Raw genomic sequence first — 16,695 nt, 5'->3', positions numbered from 1 at the left:
CAATCATGACTTCTTAGTTTAAGTCTTATGTATCTCAAGCAGAAAAGACACATAAATAATAAAATTAAAATAAGTGTGGGCAAGTATGATGGCTTATGTCTGTAATCCCAGCACTGGGAGGAGGGCAGATCCTTTGAGCTCAGGAGGAGTTAGAATTCTGCCTGGGAAACATGGTGAAACTCTGAAATACAAAAAAATTAGCTGGGTGTGGTGGTGCATGCTTCTAATCCCAGTTACTCGGCAGGCTGAGATCACTTGAGCCTAGGTGGCAAAATTTGCAGTGAGCTGGCAGAGTTTGCAGTGAGGTTGCAGAATTTGCACACCACCCCACTGCAGACTGAACAACAGAGCAAGATGCAATTTCCATAAATAAATAAGTTCAAGTTTTAAAATAACATAATGCATGCAAACAGACTAAAGTTACCTGTTCACAAGTATAAGTGGTCATGTGTTTTAAAATAGTTACAATTGAGCATAAGAACAATAAAAGCCATCAACAAAAAAAAAGAGAAAAAAATATCCTCATAGAACAAACAGAATAGGCTATTAGCACTTTTAGGAAAACTGATTTCAAGGAAAACCAAAAGCATCATCAGCAGTAATAAAGGTCAGTACGAAATAAAATTTCAATTTGTTAGAAAAAACCTATTAATGTAAGCTTTTATATACTCAATAACATGAAAAAAAAAAGAACAAATCCAGCGTAAACGTTAAAGACAAATATTAGATCATAGGCATCTTATGGTTTGGAGCCCATTTTCTGTTATAATACAACTACGGTTTTCAAAAAGGAATACATTTTTAAAATTTATAAAAATATATTTTTTATTTATTTATTTTTGAGACGGAGTTTCGCTCTTGTTACCCAGGCTGGAGTGCAATGGCACGATCTCGGCTCACCGCAACCTCCGCCTCCTCGGTTCAGGCAATTCTCCTGCCTCAGCCTCCTGAGTAGCTGGGACTACAGGCACGCCCCACCATGCCCAGCTAATTGGGGTCTGTTTTGTAGATTGAAATGGCGGCGGTGGTGGCGGCGGGCTACCCGGGGGTAAGCCCCTCTGGACGAGGGAGCCACAGAGGCCGGGGTGGGGTGGGGCAGCAGCCGGGACGGAGGAGCGCTGGGAGGAAGAGGCCAAGCCGGGAGAGCCCCCACCCGGGGAGGAAGTAGAGGAGGCCGAGCGTTTCCTGGCGCATTCCCTGCCCGCCCGACTGACTCACTCAGCCAAGGACGCTCCTGGGCCGTTCCAGGACCCGCAAGCCGCCGTAGACCCAGGTGAGGAAACCTTCGTGCCCGCGTCTGCCCTGCGGCCTCCGTGGGGTCCAGGTAGTCCTCTGAACGTGGGCCGGCCAGGGCGGCAGGCCGGGACTGAGCCCCCTGGCAGCGCAGCCTCCGGGATCGCCCTGGCCCCAGCGTCCCCAGCTCCCGCCCCGGGCTCCAGGTCGCCCCACCCCTAAACCGGACTCCAGGTCCCCGCACCCCTAAACCGCGCCCTGGGAAAGGTACTTACCGACCAGCAAATGCACACTCCAGTCCCCGCCAAGGGACAGCGCCAGGCAGTACCGGGCACAGCGGAAGGTTGAACTGTCCTGAAAAGAACTGCCAGTTTACCAGTTGCCCTGCACGAGAGCTCGAACTATGGGGAGAAAACCGCCAGCTCAGAAAGTGACTGTCGCGGGAGCGCGAACTCTCGCGCAAACAGCCGCCAGGCGCGCTCCAGGAGCGCAGAGCATGGCGTGCGGCATGGGCAGCCTTGGAGCCAGGTGGACACGCAGGAGGAGCGCGACTTGCCGGATCTCGTCTGGAGTGTTGCGGGCCTCCAGGAGGACACAGACCCCAACTTCCAGCTCGCCCTAAACTTCGCCTCGTCCAACTTAAGGTGTGGAGCACGACGCGGTGGGGCTGGGCGTGGGGTCGCGGTGCAGGGGTTCGCGGCGTGGGGCATTGCGACTCCGGACGGGGGGGTCGATGGGCGGTCGCAGTGCGGGGTAGGCGGTCACGGGGCAGTCGCAGCGCGGGGCGGGGCAGGGTTGCAGGGGTCGCGGCGCAGGGCGGGGCGGCGTGGCGTGGCGTGGGGTCGCGGTGCAGGGGTTCGCGGCAAGGGGCGTCGCGGCTCGGGGCAGGGGGTCGCGGGGCTATCGCGGCGCGGGGCGGGGTGTCGCGACTTCGGGCGGCTCGCGGGGCGGGGCGTCGTGGCTCTGGGCGGGGTGTCGCGGCGCGGCGCGGCGTGGCGTGGGGTCGCGGTGCAGGGGTTCGTGGCGTGGGGCGTCGCGGCTCCGGGCAGGGGATCGCGGTGCGGTCGCGGCGCGGGGCCGGGCGTCGCGGCGAGGGGCTGGGCGGCGTGGGGCGGTCTCGACGGAGGGGGGGGCGCGGCGGCGCTGGGCGATCGCGACGCAGGGCGAGGTGGGAGGCTCGGGCAGGGCGTTCGCGAGGCGGGGTGGTGCAGGGGTTCGCGGCGCGAGGCGTCGCGGCTCCGGGCGGGGGGTCGCAGGGAGAGCGGGACGGCGCGGGGCGGGATTGTGGGTCGCGGCTCGGGGTTGGGCAGCGCGGCGTCGGATCGCGGTGCAGGGGTTCGTGGCGTGGGGCGTCGCGGCTCCGGGCGGGGGTTCACGGGGCGGTCGCGGCACGGAACGAAGGGGTCGCGGGGCAGTTGCGGCGTGGGGCGGGGCTACGGGGGTCATGGGGCTGGGCGGCGTGGCGTGGGGTCACGGTGGAGGGGTTCGCGGCATGGGGCATGGCGGCTTCGGGCAGGGGGTGGCGGGGCGATCGTGGCACAGGGCGGGGGGGTCGCGGGGCAGGGCGGCGCGGCGCAGGTGTTCGCGGGACGGGGGTCGCGGGGCAGTCGCGGTGCGGGGCGGGGTTGTGGGTCGCGGCGCAGGGCAGGGCAGCGTGGCGCAGCATGGGGTCGCTGTGCAGGGGTTCGCGGCGTGGGGCGTCGTGGCTCCAGGCGGGAGGTCGTGGGGCAGTTGTGGCTCGGGACGAGGGGCTCGCGGTGCCGTCGTGCCGCGGGGGTCGCAGAGTGGGTCGAGTGGCGTGGGGTGGCATTGGGGGTCGCGCAGTGGGGCGAAGGTTCCCCGGAACAGGACTTGGTAGGGCGGGGCTCGGGGCCGAAACGGACAAGGCCTCGGGGAACCCTTGCAGGTCCTGTCGCCGCCCACTGGACGCTGACCAGGCTTTCCTGATAGTTTTGGGGTAAGTGTGGGACTGGGTTCTTTACCGGGGCACGCCTGCAACCCCAGGGCTCTGGGAGGCCCAGGTGGTACTCAAGGCCAGCCTGGGCGACGTAGCCACTCCATCTCTAATTTTTTTTTTTTAAGTTAAGAGATTGTATTCTCACTGCTTCCTGCTCCTTGGTCAACCAGTACAATTTCCCTCTCTGTTTTTCTTTTTCCAAAACGCAGGTCAGCACAGTGATTGAACCTGTCATTACTGTCTCCTCTGCTTCCACTCCAGCTAGAATGCTGCATCCCTGCACAGCTCCTGGCAGGTAGCATGGCAAGTCACCTAATACAATTGGTAATGAGGTTTCTCTTGTAACTAATTTCTTGTTTGGTTGATTGGGTTTTGTTTTGTTTTTGAGATGAAATCTCGCTCTGTCGCCCAGGCTGGAGTGCAGTGGCATGATGATGGCTCACTGCAACCTTTGCCTCCTAGGTTCAAGCGATTCTCCTGCCTCAGCCTCCCCAAGGCGTGTGCCACCACACTTGGTTAATTTGTGTGTGTGTGTGTGTGTGTGTGTGTGTGTGTGTATGTGTATTTTTTAGTAGACATGGGATTTTACCATGTTAGCCAGGATGGTCTCAATCTCTTGACCTCATGATCTGCTCCTCTTGGCCTCCCAAAGTGCTGGGATTACAAACGTGAGCACCATATCCGGCCTCTTGTAACTAATTTTTAAAGACTTAGAGAGTTTAGATATTTAGGTGGAGTGAGATCTCCTATTTTTCTTTATGGGAGATGTAAATTAAACAATGCTTTAGTTCATTATTAATAATGAAGTTATTAGTAAAAGAATGTTAATGTTCTACCTGTTTAGTTTCAGTAAAAATCTTCTTGAGTAATGATCAGGTTTTCAAAACCTGTAATCCGGGTTACCTTAATGATCATAGCCCATAAAGTGTCTACTTAGTTAGTTTATAATAGAAATACAGGGCTTGCAGATTCTTTTAAAACATGCCAAGTTTCCGAAATAATAAACCGAATTCTTAACTGTAACGTATAATATACAATGTGTGAAATAGGTTATACAATACAGAAACTTAAAAGCTGAATCCCAAGTTATTTTTCTATTAATGTTTCTAAATGACAGTAGGCAGATGTTCATTTTAGAGCTGGGAGAGACAGTAGAGGTTACTGTTTACTTTAACACTACATTACCTGTACCTAAATTATAGGTAAAGTGGTGTTCCATTAAGCCATTTACTGGAATAGAATCAGATGCGGTTTTCAGTAGTGAAATTTTATTTCTTTTAAGTACAGATTGCTGGCTGTGATAATAAAAAAGGCAAAACGTTTTTTGCATAGCCCATGCTATGTACATATACATTAGTTGCATAGGCTGTGCTCTAATGTTATGACGCTTTAAACCATCAGAAAAATGAATAGTTCATGTTTTCGTGTTTAAAAATTGTGGCCATTTAGAATTCTAGGCCCTAGAAATTCAAAAATGAGTAAGTTATAGCCTCTGTCTTTAAGAAAAAGACAAAAGTTAATCACAGTATAGGATATGAAAGGGATTTCTATAATTCAGATATTTGTTAATTTGGATTAGGAAAAAAATTGTACTAATCTCTAACTGAAAAGTAGCATCTCCTTCCATTAGGAATGAAGGCAGTAAACCATAGGAGAAAGAGAACACTCACTTTTGAGAAAGAGTTAATTAATATGTTAAATGTTTCAGAATATCAATTTAATAAATGTTTCAATATTTTTAGATGTTTATCTGATTGTATTTTATTTTGAGTCTTGTTAGTCTTTTTTCCTTTAGTTTTGAGATTTCTTTTCAAAGATAGATCTAATAAAGCTGATGAAGTTCTTCTGTCACATTTTAGAAAAGACAGATGATTTCGACTTGGGAAAATAACTTGATGGAAGGTGAAGAAATGGACATTGGTCCAGACATGGACACACCTGTAAGTGACAGTAGTTTTGCTATTAAAAGTTTAAATACACACCAGGTAATAGAGATGATTTTAATGTGTCTTTCCACCCTAGGTCAACTAAGCTAAAACAGGAACACTCTTAACTAATCTAGAGTCATTTATCATGGAAGTCTAGTTAGGATTTTGCGCCAAATCACTAGAATTAAGAAGTTACAAGGGGGTGGGCATGGTGGCTTGCACCTGTAATCTCAGCACTTTGAGAGACTGAGGAGAGAGGATTGCTTGAGCTTAGGAGTTTGAGACCAGCCTAGGCAACAGAGCAAGATCTTATGTCTATTTTTAAAAAATACATTTTAAAGAAAGACCCTGTTTGGTCACACTGGGCACACTGGCTCACACCTGTAATCCCAGCACTTTGGGAGACCAAGGCAGGTAGATCACTTGAGGCCAGAAGTTCAAGAGAAGCCTGGGCAATATAGTGAGAAACCCCATCTAGTAAAAATACAAAAAATTAGCTGGGCATGGTAGCACATGGCTGTAATCACATCTACTCGGGAGGCTCAGACACATGAATATCTTGAAGGTCGAGGTTGCAGTGAGCTGAGATCATGCCATTGCACTTTGTCACCTGGGTGACAAAGTGAGAGACTGTCTCCAAAAAAGAAAAAAGATAAAAGGGTTGAATATGAGTATCTCTTAAGGACCTGTGATCTTGAGACTTGCCACCAAAAATAATTCCATTCCTTATTATTTCAATGTTACAGAAAAAAAGAAAAAGTAATAATTATATTTCCATTTCTATAATAGGCACTTCCAAGAAATTTAGAAAAATTCATTTGGTTTTAGTTTTTTTGTTCCATGTTGCCTCAGAATTTTTGCTTTTCTTCAAAGTCTTATTGGTCTTTTAATATAAACAGCTTTAAGTGTTATACTTTGTAAGGCTAAAGTGTATTTTTTTTAAATCACAGTTGGTCTGGAGAAAGTGATGAGGGAAATGATCAACAGCCATTAAGCAGAGAGGACTCTGGAATTCAGGGAGACAGGACACCATTAGAAGAACAAGATCAAAACAGAAAACTGGGTTCTTGTATCAGTTGGAAAGGTACTGTGTATTGTGAGGTGCTGGCATTTTCTAATAGACAAATTCCCCAGAAGAAAAGGCAAGCTTGAGATCAGTTCAATACGATCAAGGTAACAACTAAGCGGTATCATCTTTATAAAACCAATTTTTAAAACTATTAGTAATCTTTTCTATGTGATGCTTAAGTAGTAGTACTATATAATCAATGTTGAACTAATGCATGCAGAGTGTAATTTTGTAATTTTTTTCCTATAGTTCTGAGATTTTTTTATTGGAGAAGGGCCGATTTTGCTAAGACTGTGCCACTACACTCCAGCAATAGAGCGAGACATTGTCTCAAAAAAAATTAAATTAAAAACTATAAGGGAGGATATGCATAGATTATATGCAAACACTATGCCATTTTTTTATCAGGGACTTGATCACCTACAGCTTTTGGTGTCTGCAGCATTCCTGCAATCAATCCCTGGTGGATATTGAAGGACAGCTGTATTTATTCCAGACTTTCTAATCTGTGCTCTTGGTGTCAGTGTGACCTGGAAACAGACAGACTATTATTTTTGTGGCTTTATAATATTATGTTTTAATACGTAGATCACAGGTTTCCTCTCAGCTGCTTGGGAGGCTGAAGCAGAAGAATCACTTTGCTCTGTTTTTCTTTCTTTTTTCCTTTCTTTTGTTTTTCTGGTGACAGGGTCTCACTCTGTTGCCCAGGGTAGAGTGCAGTGGCACAATCTTAGCTCACTGCAACCTTTGCCTCCTGGGCTTAAGCAGTCCTCCCACCTCAGCCTCCTAAGTAGCTGGAACCTCAGGCGAGTGCCACCCCACCAAGATATTTTTTGTAGACAGGGTTTCACCATGTTGCCCAGGGTAGTCTCAAACTCCTAGACTCAAGCAATTCACACGCCTCTGCCTCCCAAAGTGCTGGGATTACAGGTGTGAGCTACTGTGCCCAGCACACTTTGCTTTTTTTTCTCCCCTTTCAGCTTCCCCAAGTAGCTGGGATTACAGACATACACCACCACACTCAGCTAATTTTTGTATTAGTAAAGATGGGGTTTCACCATGTTGGCCAGGCTGGTTGGTCTCAAATTTCTGACCTCAACTGATCTACCCGCCTCTGCCTCCCAAAGTGTGGGGATTACAGGTGCCAACCACTGCACCCAGCCCACTTTGTTCTTTCTCAAAATTGACTTAGCTATTTGCAAACTCTTATTCTTCTGTAGACCTTTTAGAAGCAAGATGGTAACTTAATAAAAAAAAGGCCCACCTGGCTTCTGCCTGTAACCCCACCATGAAGGTGGGTGGATCACTTGAGGTCAGGAGTTTGAGACCAGCCTGACCAACAGAGTGAAACTACATGTCTACTAAATATGCAAAATTAGTTGTACATGGTGGTGCATACCTGTAATACCAGCTACTTGGGAGGCTGAGGCAGGAGAATCACTTAAACCAGGCAAGGCAGATGATGTAGTGAGCCAAAATCATGCCATTATTTTCATCCTGGGCTACAAGAGCAAAACTGCATCTCAAAAAAAAAAATCCAGCTGGAATTTGTATTGGGATTGCAGAGAATTTATAGATCTAACTTGGGGAGGTTTGATTGCCTTAACATGTTAATATCTACATTTATTGTAACTCTTTATCTTTTACTAGATTTTGGAAATTTTCTTTTTGAAGATCTTGAGGGTTCTTTTGTTAATTTCTACATCTGTTACAGTTTTTATTTTTCTGAATAATACTTTTGTTTATTCCTGAAGTAGAGGAAATAATACTGGTTTTCTTATGTGCAGCTTTTTTGTTGAACTCTGATATGAATCATAATACTTCTGTTGATTTCATTTGGTTTCTTATATAGATGATTAGTGTCATCTGCAAATACTGGTTTTTATGGGCAAATATGGTTTTAATGTCATCTGCAAATGTGGCTTTATGTCCTCCTGCTAGTTCTTAGGCCTGTGTCTTCTCTGTGATGTCGTGATCTAATCTCTTTTCTGGCCCAACAGCCTAGCCCTCTACTCCATAGCAGAAGCAACAGCTCATAGGAGTCGGCTTCCCGGACAACTAGGTCTCATCCTAATGGGGGTTATACTTGAAACTCCTCCGTTAAGTGTGGTGGTGGTTTGGCATCAGTTTGGGGTATGTAGCCTTTATCAAGTTAAGACAGTATCTTTCTATTCCTTTTTTTCTACAAGTCTTTAATCATAAATGAATGTTGAAATTTTATTAAAGGCTATTATTTATCTGTGAGATAATCTCATAACTTTTCTCTTTTATCCTAATAATACACTGATAGACTTTCTGATAATGAATTATCATTGAATTCTTCACCTAAAATTGTTTGACCATGGTTTTTTTTAGTACATTAGTAGATTGGGTTCAATTTTGGATTCACTTTTTTTTTAAAGACAGAGTCCTGATCTGTCACCCAGGCTGGAGTGCAGTCGCATGATCACAGCTCACTCCAGCCTCAACCTCCTGGGCTCAAGCTGTCCCCCACCTCAGCCTCCTAAGAAGCTGGGACTTCAGGTGCATGCCACTGCACCCAGCTAATTTTATTTTATTTTATTTTTTTGTAGAGATGAGGTTTCACTATGTTAGAGATGAACCCAGGCTGGGATTACAGGTGTGAGCCACTGAGCCCAGCAGGTTAGCTCTTTTTTAATGTAAGATTTTTCATCTTTATTCTTTGATGAATTACATTTATCATGTTTTTATCTGGTTTAAGCATCACTGTTATATTAGCCTTATAAAATGTTAGGTGGCTTTCTCTTTTTCTGCTTTTTCAAATGACTCATGTAAGATAGACATCTAATCCTTCAAAATTTAGCACCAGTGCTGAGGCTTTGGGAGTGGTTGGGAAGGTCTTTGGTTACCCTTTTAATTTACTTAATGGTTATTGGACTATTAACATATACTATTTACATCTTTTTATATGTGGGACAATTTTTTTACCTTTCTAGTCAAAAACATTAATTAAATTTAGTACGTGTTTATGTGTTGCTGGTCTTGAACTCCTAGACTCAAGTGATCATCCCATCCTGGTTTCCCAAATGGCTGGAGTTACACACGTGAGCCATAAAACCCAGCTGATATATGTGGTTTAAAATAAATGATCAGATGTAAGTAAATGTTGTTAGGTAGCTGTTGTTTTTAAAAAGCCATTTTCAACTATACATATGAATGGATCTGTAAGTCCAGTTAATTGTGACCCAGTGTTTCTTGTTGTTGTTAACTATTATAACTCAAACTTACTACATTTCTTTCAAGCAGTTGAGCCAGATGACAGAAGCTGACTGGAACATCACGTGGTCCATCAGTACTGGACAGCCCGGCCCTTCCACTTTCCTCATAGCTTACATTTGCATTCCAGTTTAGCTGCTATCTGGTAAGAAGCTAAAGTTTTCATTTAATGTGATAATAGAAAAAAAATTTGATGTTTAAACATTTGGCTTTGATTTGTGACTTCAGTTCCTCTCTGAAATTTAAATTTGTTCTGGTTTTGACAATTACTTTTTTAAACAGAGTCTTACTCCAGTTGCCCAGGCTGTAATGCAGTGGTGATATCTCAACTCTCTGCGGTCTTTACCTCACCCAACTAATTTTTTTTTTTAATTTTTTATTGGATTTTAGGTTTTGGGGTACATGAGCAGAGCATGCAAGACAGTTGCGTAGATACACACATGGCAGTGTGCTTTGCTTTTCTTCTCCCCTTCACCCACATTTGGCATTTCTCCCCAGGCTATCCCTCCCCACCGCCCCCTCCCACTGGCCCTCCCCTTTTCCCCCCAATAGACCCCAGTGTTTAGTACTCCCCTTTCTGTGTGCATGTGTTCTCATTTTTCATCACCCGCCTATGAGTGAGAATATACGGTGTTTCATTTTCTGTTCTTGTGTCAGTTTGCTGAGGATGATGTTCTCCAGATTCATCCATGTCCCTACAAACGACACAAACTCATCATTTCTGATTGCTACATAATATTCCATGGTGTATATGTGCCACATTTTTCCAATCCAGTCTATTATCAATGGGCATTTGGGTTGATTCCAAGTCTTTGCTATTGTAAACAGTGCTGCAATGAACATTCGTGTACATGTGTCCTTATAGTGAACGATTTATAGTCTTTTGGATATATACCCAGTAATGGGATTGCTGGGTCAAATGGAATTTCTATTTCTAAGGCCTTGAGGAATCGCCACACTGTCTTCCACAATGGTTGAACTAATTTACACTCCCACCAACAGTGTAAAAGTGTTCCTTTTTCTCCACATCCTCTCCAGCATCTGTTGTCTCCAGATTTGTTAATGATCGCCATTCTAACTGGCGTGAGATGGTATCTCAATGTGGTTTTGATTTGCATCTCTCTGATGATCAGTGACGATGAGCATTTTTTCATATGATTGTTGGCCTCATATATGTCTTCTTTCGTAAAGTATCTGTTCATATCCTTCGCCCACTTTTGAATGGGCTTATTTGTTTTTGTCCTGTAAATCCGTTTGAGTTCTTTGTAAATTCTGGATATCAGCCCTTTGTCAGATGGGTAGACTGCGAAAATTTTTTCCCATTCTGTTGGTTGCCGATCCACTCTAGTGACTGTTTCTTTTGCCGTGCAGAAGCTGTGGAGTTTCATTAGGTCCCATTTGTCTATTTTGGCTTTTGTTGCCAATGCTTTTGGTGTTTTGTTCATGAAGTCCTTGCCTACTCCTATGTCCTGGATAGTTTTGCCTAGATTTCCTTCTAGGGTTTTTATGGTGCCAGGTCTTATGTTTAAGTCTTTAATCCATCTGGAGTTAATTTTAGTGTAAGGTGTCAGGAAGGGGTCCAGTTTCTGCTTTCTGCACATGGCTAGCCAGTTTTCCCTACACCATTTGTTAAACATGGAATCCTTTCCCCATTGCTTGTTTTTGTCAGGTTTATCAAAGATTGTATAGTTGTATGTATGTTGTGTTGCCTCCGGTGCCTCTGTTTTGTTCCATTGGTCTACATCTCTGTTTTGGTACCAGTACCATGCTGTTTTGATTACTGTAGCCTTGTAGTATAGTTTGAAATCTGGTAGTGTGATGCCCCCCACTGTGTTCTTTTGGCTTAGAATTGACTTGGCTATGCGGGCTCTCTTTTGGTTCCATATGAAGTTCATGGTGGTTTTTTCCAGTTCTGTGAAGAAAGTCGATGGTAGCTTGATGGGGATAGCGTTGATTCTGTAAATTGCTTTGGGCAGTATAGCCATTTTCACGATATTAATTCTTCCTAACCATGAACATGGAATGTTTCTCCATCTGTTTGTGTCCTCTCTGATTTCGTTGAGCAATAGTTTGTAGTTCTCCTTGAAGAGGTCCCTTACGTTCCTTGTGAGTTGTATTCCAAGGTATTTTATTCTTTTTGTAGCAATTGTGAATGGCAGTTCGTTCTTGATTTGGCTTTCTTTAAGTCTGTTATTGGTGTAGATGAATGCTTGTGATCTTTGCACATTGATTTTATATCCTGAGACTTTGCTGAAGTTGCTTATCAGTTTCATGAGTTTTTGGGCTGAGGCAATGGGGTCTTCTGGGTATACTATCATGTCGTCTGCAAATAGAGACAATTTGGCATCCACCTTTCCTATTTGAATACCCTTTATTTCTTTTTCTTGCCTGATTGCTCTGTCTAGAACTTCCAGTACTATATTGAATAGGAGTGGTGAGAGAGGGCATCCTTGTCTAGTGCCAGATTTCAAAGGGAATGCTTCCAGTTTTTGCCCATTCAGTATGATATTGGCTGTTGGTTTTTCATAAATACCTTTTATTACTTTGAGATACGTTCCATCGATACCGAGTTTATTGAGGGTTTTTAGCATAAAGGGCTGTTGAATTTTGTCAAATGCCTTCTCTGCGTCAATTGAGATAATCATGTGGTTTTTGTTTTTGGTTCTGTTTATGTGGTGAATTACGTTGATAGACTTGCGAATGCTAAACCAGCCTTGCATCCCCGGGATGAATCCTACTTGATCATGATGAATAAGTTTCTTGATTTGCTGTTGCAATCGGCTTGCCAATATTTTATTGAAGATTTTTGCATCTATGTTCATCATGGATATTGGCCTGAGGTTTTCTTTTCTCGTTGGGTCTCTGCTGGGTTTTGGTATCAGTATGATGTTGGTCTCATAAAATGATTTGGGAAGGATTCCCTCTTTTTGGATTGTTTGAAATAGTTTTAGAAGGAATGGTACCAGCTCCTCCTTGTGTGTCTGGTAGAATTCGGCTGTGAACCCGTCTGGACCTGGGCTTTTTTTGTGTGGTAGGCTCTTAATTGCTGCCTCAACTTCAGACCTTATTATTGGTCTATTCATAGTTTCAGCTTCCTCCTGGTTTAGGCTTGGGAGGACACAGGAGTCCAGGAATTTATCCGTGTCTTCCAGGTTTACTAGTTTATCCGCATAGAGTTGTTTGTAATATTCTCTGATGATGGTTTGAATTTCTGTGGAATCTGTGATGATTTCCCCTTTATCATTTTTTATTGCATCTATTTGGTTGTTCTCTCTTTTATTTTTAATCAATCTGGCTAGTGGTCTGTCTATTTTGTTGATCTTTTCAAAACACAAGCTCTTGGATTTATTGATTTTTTGAAGGGTTATTCGTGTCTCAATCTCCTTCAGCTCAGCTCTGATCTTAGTTATTTCTTGTCTTCTGCTGGGTTTTGAGTTTTTTTGATCTTGCTCCTCTAGCTCTTTCAATTTTGACGATAGGGTGTCAATTTTGGATTTCTCCATTCTCCTCATATGGGCACTTATTGCTATATACTTTCCTCTAGAGACTGCTTTAAATGTGTCCCAGAGGTTCTGGCATGTTGTGTCTTCGTTCTCATTGGTTTCGAAGAACTTCTTTATTTCTGCCTTCATTTCATTGTTTACCCAGTCAACATTCAAGAGCCAGTTGTTCAGTTTCCATGAAGCTGTGCGGTTCTGGGTCTGTTTCTGAATTCTGAGTTCTAACTTGATTGCACTATGGTCTGAGAGGCTGTTTGTTATGATTTCAGTTGTTTTGCATTTGTTGAGCAGTGCTTTACTTCCAATTATGTGGTCAATTTTAGAGTAGGTGTGATGTGGTGCTGAGAAGAATGTGTATTCTGTGGATTTGGGGTGGAGAGTTCTGTAAATGTCTATCAGGTTTGCTTGCTCCAGGTCTGAGTTCAAGCCCTGGATATCCTTGTTGATTTTCTGTCTGGTTGATCTGTCTACTATTGACAGTGTAGTGTTAAAGTCTCCCACTATTATTGTGTGGGAGTCTAAGTCCTTTTGTAAGTCATTAAGAACTTGCCTTATGTATCTGGGTGCTCCTGCATTGGGTCCATATATGTTTAGGATCATTAGCTCTTCTTGTTGTATCGATCCTTTTACCAGTATGTAATGGCCTTCTTTGTCTCTGTTGATCTTTGTTGCTTTAAAGTCTATTTTATCAGAGATGAGAATTGCAACTCCTGCTTTTTTTTTGCTCTCCATTTGCTTGGTAAATCTTCCTCCATCCCTTTATTTTGAGCCTTTGTGTATCCTTGCATGTGAGATGGGTTTCCTGGATACAGCACACTGATGGGTTTTGGATTTTTATCCAATTTGCCAGTCTGTGTCTTTTGATTGGTGCATTTAGTCCATTTACATTTAGGGTTAATATTGTTATGTGTGAATTTGATACTGCCATTTTGATGCTATGTGGCTGTTTTGCCTGATAGTTGTTGTAGATTCTTCATTATGTTGATGCTCTTTAGCATTTAGTGTGATTTTGGAATGGCTGGTACTGGTTGATCCTTTCTATGTGTAGTGCCTCTTTTAGGAGCTCTTGTAAAGCAGGCCTGGAGGTGACAAAATCTCTGAGTACTTGCTTGTTCGCAAAGGATTTTATTTTTCCTTCACTTCTGAAGCTCAGTTTGGCTGGATATGAAATTCTGGGTTGAAAGTTCTTTTCTTTAAGGATGTTGAATATTGGCCCCCACTCTCTTCTGGTTTGTAGTGTTTCTGCCGAGAGATCTGCTGTGAGTCTGATGGGGTTCCCTTTGTGGGTGACCCGACCTTTCTCTCTGGCTGCCCTTAGTATTCTCTCCTTTATTTCATCCCTGTTGAATCTGACGATTATGTGCATTGGGGTTGCTCTTCTTGTGGAATATCTTTGTGGTGTTCTCTGTATTTCCTGCAATTGAGTGTTGGCCTGTCTTGCTAGGTGAGGGAAATTTTCCTGGATGATGTCCTGGAGAGTATTTTCCAGCTTGGATTCATTCTCTTCGTCCCCTTCTGGTACACCTATCAAACGTAGGTTAGGTCTTTTCACATAGTCCCACATTTCTTGGAGACTTTGTTCATTCCTTTTTGCGCTTTTTTCTCTAATCTTGGTTTCTCGTTTAATTTCATTGACTTGGTCTTCGACTTCAGATATTCTTTCTTCTGCTTGGTCAGTTTGGCTATTGAAACTTGTGCATGCTTTGCGAAGTTCTCGTATTGTGTTTTTCAGCTCCTTTAATTCATTCATATTCCTCTCTAAGTTATCCTTTCTTGTTATCATTTCCTCATATCTTTTTTTAAGTTCCTTAGTTTCTTTGCATTGATTTAATACATGTTCTTTTAGCTCACAAAAGTTTCTCATTATCCACCTTCTGAAGTCTAATTTCGTCATTTCATCACAGTCATTCTCCGTCCAGCTTTGTTCCCTTGCTGGTGAGGCGTTTTGGTCCTTTCTAGGAGGTGAGGTGTTCTGGTTTCGGGTGTTTTCCTCCTTTTTTCGCTGGTTTCTTCCCATCTTTGTGGATTTGTCCGCTTGTCATCTGCGTAGTTGCTGACTTTTCAATTGGGTCTCTGAGTGGACACCCAGAATGTTGATGATGAAGTATTTCTGTTGCTTGTTTTTCCTTCTACCAGTCTAGCCCCTTCGCTGTACGACTGCTGCGGTCCGCTCCAGACCCTGCTTGTCTGGGGTGCACCTCTAGCTGCTGTGGCACAGCGAGGGATTCTACCAGTTTCTTTTTCTGCTATCTTTGTCCCAGAATGATGCCTGCCTAGTGTCAGTCTTTTGGATATAGAGGGGTCAGGGTGCTGCTTGAGGAGACAGTTTGTACTTTATAGGAGCTCAATTGCTGAGCTGCGAGCTCTGTTGTTCATTCAGGGCTGTTAGGCTGCTATGTTTGATTCTGCTGCAACAGAGCTCATTAAAAAAACCCTTTTTTTTCTCAAATGCTCTGTGTTGAGGGGTTTGGGCTTTGTTTTTGGATGTCCGTTGAGGTCCTGCCCAGCTAGGACGCAGACTAGCCACTGTTCGCCTGCGGAGGCTCCACCCTGCTGTTGTGAGGCTCGCCCTGGCTCTGCTGTTCTGCTGTGTTCTCCGCCAGGCCCTGCTGCGGAGTCTCTCTGTTGTAGCGGGTTGCCTCGGCAACGGCAGGCTGTGTCAGCAGTGGGCGTGTATCTCAGTAGGGACTGGTTGCCTCGGCAACGGCTTGCTGTGTCAACAATGGGCGTGTATCTCAGTTTGGGCGGGTTGCCTTGGTAATGGTGGACGCCCCTCCCCCACAGAGCGTCTCAGGCCGTCTGCAAAGGGCTTGTTTGAAATCGCGGTTTTGTTCGTCCCACTAGGCCACCCCTAACGCTCTGTCCCTGCAATCCCCTGGGCTGGCCCACTGTCCAAGTCTAGCTCAGTCTCAAGTCCAGCCCTCTCACATCTCCGGTTGCCGGTTCAACAGGGCACCCGGACTAGCACGCCCTGTGGGGAGCACTGGGCAGGACCGGCAGCCGCCACCCCAGCTGCCGGCTTCCCCAGGAGGAGGTTCTGCCTGGCGTCCCGTGTCTCCTCTTCACTTGGGAATTTGCCCATTCCGTGGGCAACAAAGATCAGTCTGTAAATGCAGCTCCGACTCACCTCTCTGCAGACTCAACGCGAGCTCCAATCCTGGGTTGTTCTCACAGCACCATCTTGAGTCCTCTCCCCAACTAATTTTTTATTTTTTATTTATTGATTTTTGGCGGGTGGGAGAGAAAGTCTCATTCTGTCACCCTGGCTGGAGTGCAGTGGCATAATCGTGGCTCATTGCAGCCTCTGCCTCCCTGGTTCCAGCAGTTCTCATGCTTCAGCCTCCCAGGTAGCTGGGATTATAGGCACACAACAACACACCCAGCTAATTTTTAGTAGAGATAGGGTTTCACCATGTTGGCCAGGCTGGTCTCAAACTCCTGTCCGCAGGTGATCCCCCTGCCTTGGCCTCCCTAAGTGCTGGAATTACAAGTGTGAGCCAGCACACCTGGCCAGTGTTGAATATTCTAGTTGAATAGTTTTTGATGATTTAATTGTTGAAAATCATGAAATTATAGTATTATTTAATTATAATCTCTATTTCAGGTTTTTTGTTAATTTCAAGGTAAATGGACTGGAACATTTTAGGGCATTATTTGATTTCTGTTTTCAGTGTCTGAGTACCTGTAGCTATGTATGTATGAACAATATACATATATATATATATATATATATATATATATGTAAAGCTTGTTGGCTTACAGTGTCTAAAT

General features: G+C 44.5%; 1 protein-coding gene and 1 long non-coding RNA gene across 2 annotated transcripts in view; one reads left to right on the top strand and one right to left on the bottom strand.

Annotated features, from left to right (window-relative positions):
- LOC144582929 (uncharacterized) overlaps positions 1 to 2,899 on the bottom strand; it is a 41,137-nt gene extending 38,238 nt beyond the window's left edge. The window contains exons 1-2 of the mRNA XM_078375618.1: positions 2,610 to 2,899; positions 1,509 to 2,528 (exon numbers count right to left, since the gene is read on the bottom strand). Coding sequence (XP_078231744.1) covers positions 1,509 to 2,528; positions 2,610 to 2,899 — 1,310 coding nt within the window. The remainder of the gene's footprint in view (positions 1 to 1,508; positions 2,529 to 2,609) is intronic.
- Positions 2,900 to 3,005: 106 nt separating this feature from the next.
- The window catches only part of LOC103790802 (uncharacterized), a 31,962-nt gene continuing 18,272 nt past the window's right edge, over positions 3,006 to 16,695 (top strand). The window contains exons 1-5 of the long non-coding RNA XR_013519295.1: positions 3,006 to 3,190; positions 3,400 to 3,514; positions 5,050 to 5,130; positions 6,069 to 8,320; positions 9,455 to 9,569. This is a non-coding gene — a long non-coding RNA (uncharacterized LOC103790802). The remainder of the gene's footprint in view (positions 3,191 to 3,399; positions 3,515 to 5,049; positions 5,131 to 6,068; positions 8,321 to 9,454; positions 9,570 to 16,695) is intronic.

Source organism: Callithrix jacchus, chromosome 6, assembly GCF_049354715.1.
Source record: "Callithrix jacchus isolate 240 chromosome 6, calJac240_pri, whole genome shotgun sequence".
NCBI classification, from domain to species: Eukaryota; Metazoa; Chordata; class Mammalia; order Primates; family Cebidae; genus Callithrix; species Callithrix jacchus.
The sequence above is the reverse complement of the archived record's forward strand: the minus strand, read 5'-3'. Positions and strand labels throughout refer to the sequence as shown.